The sequence below is a fragment of the Brachyistius frenatus genome, unplaced genomic scaffold, assembly GCF_029030835.1.
Source record: "Brachyistius frenatus isolate BFR_SWC_R1_liver_20210118 unplaced genomic scaffold, ASM2903083v1 Contig_6, whole genome shotgun sequence".
NCBI lineage: Eukaryota > Metazoa > Chordata > Actinopteri > Embiotocidae > Brachyistius > Brachyistius frenatus.
In genome coordinates, this window is record NW_027210605.1 from 4719614 (window position 1) to 4727500 (window position 7887).

The 7887-nt window shown below is 44.2% G+C and overlaps 1 protein-coding gene across 3 annotated transcripts in view; it reads left to right on the plus strand.

Moving 5' to 3' along the window:
- The first annotated feature begins 7211 nt into the window (after positions 1 to 7211).
- Positions 7212 to 7887, plus strand: part of tead3a (TEA domain family member 3 a) — a 31023-nt gene continuing 30347 nt past the window's right edge. For all 3 annotated transcript variants that reach the window (XM_069688083.1, XM_069688099.1, XM_069688091.1), the window contains exon 1: positions 7212 to 7289. In XM_069688083.1, the coding sequence (XP_069544184.1) occupies positions 7240 to 7289 (50 nt within the window). In that variant the 5' untranslated portion in view covers positions 7212 to 7239. The remainder of the gene's footprint in view (positions 7290 to 7887) is intronic.

Sequence of the window (7887 nt, forward strand, 5' to 3'; positions counted from 1 at the left end):
CTCAGGGAAGGCAATAGACTGTATAGTTATCACCTGAGCAGGGTGCACTCCCACCCACCAAACTATACAACCTACTACCTCACCCTGTCAGAGCCCGAGTCAAACCCACCATACATTCACCTGTTAGGGAACATGAAACTTAATTTACCTTTTCTAGAAAAGAAAAGAAAAAATTGCCACAAAGCATTACGTTGATTGGTGCAAGCATATTTTTTGATTGGACAGAGTGATTGTCCATCTGAAGGTGACAGTCGGCGATTGGCTGACTCAGCTGTCTCCTTGGGAAAGACAGTAGATTGTATAGTTATCTCAAAAAGAGGTCACAAAACCCCACAACTATTCAATCTACTACCTCAGCCCCAAGGACAGCATCCACGTTGCTTCAGCATCAAAGATCCACAAAGGGTAACTTTCCTGCAATGGTACAAAGAAAAAGAGACAGAGAGGGTTATCTTAATTAACTCGTCTTCAAAATACATGCTGTGGATACACGGGATAGGATTTTTACTTTTGAAACTTATTTCCACGATATTTTTGATGTTTAAATTCAATCCCTGCACAAAGGAGCGTAATTGAATTTTCAATTTTATCTCTGTGTCTGATTCTTTGTGGGGTTTTTTTTTTTTAAACCAGCTCCTGAAAATGTTTAAAAATGACAACTTATGTCTGAAACTGCTCGTGCTTAGTCTTCAACTGCAAAGATTTGGAGAGAAACATCTGTCACTTTGTAACAAAAGAAAACCACAGTCTCACAGTCTCACCAAGTTTTTTTGTTGCTAAATTAAATGGCTTGAAAAAATGTGTTGCATCAAAATTAAAGCAAAGACAAATAATTTAACAGTAGGGGAAAGCAGTAACACCTGGGAAAGCCCCAAAAAAAACTTCCTGAGACTCTGGCATGTGATCGACACAGAAAAAAAAAAAAAAAAAAAAAAGAGCCTCACGACTCTGCCAGGAATCCTTTTCCTTTTTTGCCAAAAACTGAGCTCATTCCAGCGGGCTATCCCTGTGTAGGCTGGCTGCTGCTGCTCAGACAGAGGTACACACACAGATGCCTGCAAATATGGCTTCCACCAGCTGCCTCTGATTGAATACAAAGCTGGGATTCTGCCCCCCAAAACACAACAAGGAAACACAAAATGGCGTCGTGCGTATCGGCCATTTTAGGTCTGCTTAAAAACACTACAAGGTCTACCTTTCAGGATTTTTCCTGCTGTCTCATGATGAAGAGAGAGCAGCTGTTCCATCGGGAGTGAAGGAGAATCGATCTTGTGTCAAGCAGTGAGAGGAAGCCAACAGACCCAGACAACACACTCTATCACAGGGGTAGTGAGAGTAAAACTTGAACATTACTACATTGCAATCGGACAGCTGGACAGTTCGCAGAGAAAAAGTATGATCACATCCAGGAGTCCTAAGCGCTCTCCCAGAACAAAGAGACAGTCCTCACAGTTTTTGCTCCCTTTCGACTTTTATCAATTTCATGATGACATTTGTTGCTTATCCTCAAGCCACTAACTTATAAACGACTGCTAAATAAGAGATTAAGGTTGGGATGGACCAGCAGGTTAAACATGACAGCAGCAAAATTCCAGACCTGGGCCTCATATGGACAGAAACCGGGTTAGAAGGTACACTGCTTGCATAAATTAGCAAACAGCCACAGCCCCTGAGACTTGGTCCGGACCAGCCCATAGTTAGCATGCAGTAGACCCTGCTAGTCTAATTACAGAAGAACAGGCAGAGAGAATGGGGTGGAGGGGTGTTGGCATGACGCCCAACTCTGCCACCACGCCAGCAACAGATCTATGAGCTCTGTTTGGTCGCCAAGAAATGTTCCCCTGACTGGAGCAGTGTTTGGAGCACAACAGACTAAGAATATGACACAGTGTACAAGGGGAAAATGGGTCAAATTGATGACGATTTAATCAGACATCAGAACATTAAAACTAGATAAAAAAAAAAATTAAAAAACGATTTATACATTTAATGCTCGCGTGGAATTCTGAGCTTCTGAGAAATTGCAGTCACATTCCCTTGACTGTTTAGGAAACACTGAGGCCAAACTCGGTCAGTCATGTGAGCTCTATTGGGTGCTGTTGTCTGTGATTGTGGACATTTTCTATGGCACATAAAAAAAAGGGGCACACACACACACACACACACACACACACACACACACACACACACACACACACACACACACACACACACACACACACACACACACACACACACACACACACACACACACACACGGCAAGGCTGTGGTAAAATCGTCGTCGTCTCTGACTGTCAACAGCTTCAAAGTAAAAGTGCCTCGAGCTGGTTGAGAAGACCTTTAAGAAAGGACAAGAAAAGGAAGAAATGTGGCCTATTCAGTTCATCACATCTGCTTGAGTTACAGCTAAATGTTAGTACATTCACGTTCTGTGTAACACTGACCTTGTCCTCTCTTGCCCTCTGATAACATTACCCTGCGGTGACTAACCAGGATATGTTTTTCTAAAGGGAATTTCCTGCTTTAGCATATCATCTTTCTCTGAATGATAGTTACACATGTTAAAACCCCTTGTCAGCTAGAACATTTTGAATTTTGTCTTTACTTACTACATCTGTAGAGCCCATATAGCTGATAATGGTTTAGACATGTAACTTAAAAATGTTTGTTACTCGGCCACAAACACGCACAAAACAATGACAGCATTTGGTTGTAATCAAACTATATCGTTATTTCACCCTTTTGTGGATTCAGTTTAAAGAATAAAATTAGAATGTTTTCTGAAGGGGCGTAACGTTTTAGGGGACATGCCACTTAACTGCAATGTCCACGGTTCAATTACTGGCCAGGGGACCCTTGATCCCTGTCAAACACATTCTCCCTCTGTCCTTTCCTCTTTTTCTCTAAACTGTCCTCTGTAAATAAAGACCAGATGCCATTAAAAATGGCTGCTAAACCGAATTACGATAGTTTATGATACAAATTTTTACAAACGTTGTCCAAATAATTTGAACTGACAAAAACGCACGAAAAAGAAATGTCTACTACTGCGCCACCTTTTGAAGCGAATCAAAACCCATGCAAAAATCAAAAACGAAAGATATCGTGCAAACATCGGGCCTCAGCGTTCTCTCTTCCACTGTGAAAGGATACAGGATTCGTTAGGTTTATTCCTCGCCCAACGCAAACACACGTAAACACGTAAATTAATTAGCAAATCCCAAAACACACACAGCACAATCAGCTGCCAACAAAACTCCTCAAAATTGGAGCAGATTATCACAGGAAGCAGAGGCAGGGAAATACCTATTGGGTTGCCTGGTCCCTTGGTCCAAGAGACAGGATGAATGATTGGCACAGACACAAAGGGCACCAGACAACTGGTACAGGTTCTTATGTGTTTCTCCCCCTCTCCCTCTTTCTCTGAGCCTAGTGCCAAGAATGGGCAGTGTCCATGTGCCAGGCAGAATTTCAATAAGGGGAGTAAGGAGGTGATGATGGTGGGCAAAGAAGAGGAGGAGGAGGAGGAGGAGAAGGCGCGGTGGGGGAGCTGGAGCTGGCAGAGGAAGTATGCCACACAATAGATGGCAGGATGAAGAATTCCCACTGTTAAAAAGATGCGAGCGGATGTCTTGTCTTACTCGTGTCCAATCGTACTGATCCTCTACAAAGCGCTATGCTGATTTCAGCACGCCAGCTTTTTTTCATCTTCCCACTCCCTCTGGATTCCTACATTAAAGGACGAAGGAACACCACGCCTCCTGCATCCCACCTGGCATGGTGCCCGCTCTGATGTTCGGTATATCCTCATTAACCAGGTGCAAACATGCACGGCTCACGCTCACATGTATACATGTACAGAGATATGCTGCCATACGCCAGTGCAGACAACACAAGCGCAGTGGTTTGACCTGTGTACGTTAAATAAGCTCAGTCTATCTGATGCTGATGTACTAAAAAAGCTAATTAAATAAAAATGCTTCCGGTCTTTTGCAATCAACTTCTCTTGACAGAGGCGAGACAGAGGGCTGCACGCACAAATGTTGGACTGTCAGGAATTAGAGCTCAGCAAACATGTCAGGCATCGTGTTTGATGAAAAGATAGTGTGACCCAGATATGGTACGAGTATAAGGGAGGCATTGTGTTCACTATCACAGGGAGCAACAATAATTTCAACCATAGAAATAGAGGAAATAATTAGTGTTCAAAAAGGTGACACAGCCACCAATCAAAACACGTGTAAATATGAATACCGTGTTTCTGGTTACTTTGTGAGGACATGCATTTTTAAAGTATATATATGAATTGGATTAACACTCGCTTGTGTGTTAGCAATACTCTCCATCTAGCTACATGGCCCGAGTGTTTCCAAAACCTCTGAAGGAAAACCATGAGAAAGAAGAGGAAGATTAATTCTTCCTCTCCATCTTCTATCTCAGTCTCCTCTCCTCTTCTCCGCTTGTCTATGCTTTTGCTAATGTGCCAATGAGATGTGTGGTTACCATGGTTTCAAATGTTTCTAATAACTCTATAATAATATAATTCTCGCCCGACATGTTGCTACACGCCCACATGTTTTAGCATTTAGTAATGCAACACCGAGCAGGCCGTGTGTACACACACACACACACACACACACACACACACACACACACACACACACACACACACACACACACACACACACACACACACACACACACACACACAGCATACAGTACAGACGCCAAACGAGTGTGTGTGCATGTATACAAAGAGAATGCGTGCAAGAGTGCAAAGTGGTGTATGTCAGGATCAAACATCTGCAGCTTCCTGCATGACAAGAGAAACTTCCGCTGCCGGTCAGCCGAGATATCAGCCAATCAACTGTGTTGAGGCTGAATGCAGGAAGTTAGCCTGACTGCCTCTAGGAGGAAAACTCAAACATTATGAGGCAACATGACAAGTTCATCTGAGGATAAGAGAGGGGCGGGGAAAGAGCTCTCCCACTCCTACCTCGCTTTGTGTCTCTGTAACTCTTGTTCTCTCTATTTTTCTCGAGCTCCTTTTTTTCTTAACATTTCCCTCTCGTTCTGAACTTCGTTCTGCAAACGAAATAGGTTAATTTTTCATGAATTTATTCGCCACTTAATGCAAAAGCTCAGCTATTTCACATGGCAGAGGCTGGTGAGGGGGAATAGGGAGTAGCATACCCACGAATTGTGAAGGGTATGTTGAAAGTGTCTGCTCATGTTCACTGTTTACACGTGGCACCAAGGCGCCATCTTAACACCAACCCCTATTTAGACCAAGATAAAGATCTGGCAATAAGCTGTTCATTTAGCTTCCTAACTGTACATACAGTATGCAGATATTTCAATATCATACTTCCCTTTTGAAAGTAATTCTAACTTTGCGATCGGCTGTTGGTTAATCTTTATATTCGGTTTAGTCTAATTTGAGTACAGAGTGGTACTTCGATATTTTGCTTTTGTTTTTATGGTATTCTGGTCTCTGACATGCATCTGTAAGCAAAAATACTGGTGAATATTAATATTAGACTTATTTTCTTGGAGCGGACGAAGATACACGTCAATCATATGAATGCTACTATTTACATTGTTTCTCTTCGACGACGGCATGTCACACAAGTCATACAAAAAAAAAAAAAAAATCCAGAATGATAATGGAAAGGTAAAAGAATCACTGAAAAAGATCGACATTAAACGGCGATATGACAATCTGCCCTTTTCTTTTCAGCGTCGTGTTATTGTTGGACCAAATTCGGTTTCACTTCAGCTTCCTCTGAAGTGTAAAGTGTCACATATACAGTAGCCTATGACACAGTGCTGCAGGAGAAACACTTCGCATGCCACCTTTTAATAAACTGCCACACCTCTAGATTGCGGACAGATAAAACTTAACATGCATGTTTGCACGAACACACGTTCCTGTCAAATAACTGCCACCTATCTGAGTTTTCGCAGCGGCGGCGAGCGCAGACAGCGTTTGAAGGGAATGAGAAACAAAGTAAATATTGCCCTCGTCATAACTATCTTGACAGCTCTGAATGATAAGAGACCTGATAAGCGTCTCACTTGTCTCGTAGGTACAGCTCTTCAACAGCGGTCAGCGGCTAAACTTACACTGACCTGAACACAACAACAGCTCTCTTGCCGAGTCGACCCCCTGGGGTCAGAAAGTAACCAAGAAGGCCCGTCCTTCCTCTTGCCAGTCTCCAAAGAAACACCTGTTCAGCAGAGAAAGCCACAGAGAGACTGTTTACTACCCTGTCAGAGCCTGCTGTTCTCGAGAAAAGAGGGGAGAGGAAGAGCCGGGACAGGGGATAGAATAGATAGAGACAGATAAAGAAAGCAGGAGAAAGAGGATGGTCAGCAGGGAGTCACAGAGTCCCTCTCAGCTCTAGAAAAGTTTCTCATGCTATGTCCATTGAGCCAAAATGGCGTCGAGCGGAGTGCGGCGTGGCAACCGGACGGACTATAGACACATTTACAGGAGGAAGACCATGATGAAGGACAGAGAAGAGGGTGAGAGGAACTGGAGGAGACAGATTATAGGGCAGTGGAAAAGATGGGAAGAAGTGTCGCAGGATAAAAAAGAAAAATACCTGGAGCCTGTATGTGAGCGGCGGGCTGGGCGGGAGGACTGAAGGAGAAGAGGGCCGTGATGGCGGGAAGAAGGGAAAAGAGAGGAGTAGAGCACACCCTCTGAAAGCTACACCCCTTTCCCACAATCCCCTCCTACTGGCGTGTGAGTGCTTCTGTCAGTACACACGGGTGACAGAGGGACGTCCGCCGCTCATACACAGCCCTGTAACACACACATAAAACACACACAAACCACAGTATCAAACACTGTGCAGAACAAGTAGAGAGAAGCTCCAACACGGATCGGCCACAGACTCACATCACTTGCAGCTGTGTATGACTGAAACAGAGTCAAACACGCAACACACAGGCAAAACACAAACATATAAATAATCAATTCGCCAGCCTTTGGATCGCCCTCTGCTCTGCCCTGTGCTGTGTTTGCCTCGGTCTGCCTGCCCACTTTGGCAGGGCTGCCAAGAGGGAAGGGGAGAAAAAGGAGGGGAGGGGTGTGTGTGTGTAGAGACACAGAAAGAGGAAGGGAGGGACATGCTGTGAGAGGACCAACAGAGAGAGGAGGAGTTCGAGAAAAAGAGTTAAGCAAGAGAGGGTACCAGGAAAGACAAGAAAAAGAAAGAGAGGAAGCTGTCATGGGCAGATGCGGTGACACAAAACAGCCAGGACAGCAGCCCGGAGCACTGTGAGAATATTTGCATGTTAATCATCTAACATTCAAAACACACCTCTCACCTTGTATTGCACCTGTACTATCCTGCAGCAACAGACAGACGGCGAGAGAGACAAGCAGATCCCGACACTTCTGCCATATTGTATTGCTCCGTCTGAACACATTCTTACATCAGTGCATGGAAAACTGGCTGGAACTCTAAACTGTTGGACATTTGTTGTCAAGTTCCCTCTAGAGATGAGGAGTCCCAGCAGACCTACTGTCCTTTTCTGACATCTCTGTTCAGCCTGTTTTTCTGGTCTCCCTCCATCCATCTCTCCATCCGTCTCCATCCATCCACCCCTCAATTTGTCCTCTCCCTCCATCGGGGATAATATCAGCCCTCTTGAGTGGGAGGAGTTTGAGGGAGTTCAGCTAAATGAATCAATGAGCAAGGAGGGTGGATATTTCAGAGAATGTCACTTTTTTTTTTTTTCCGCCCTTGGCATCTTTCCCAGGTTTCCCTGTGCTTTCTCACACCAGCATGAGAGCTGAACACCAGTGCCGATCTTGGATCAGTAAGCTGTCGCCTCTACATGACCTCAATCATTAGGAGAGAAAACATAAATCC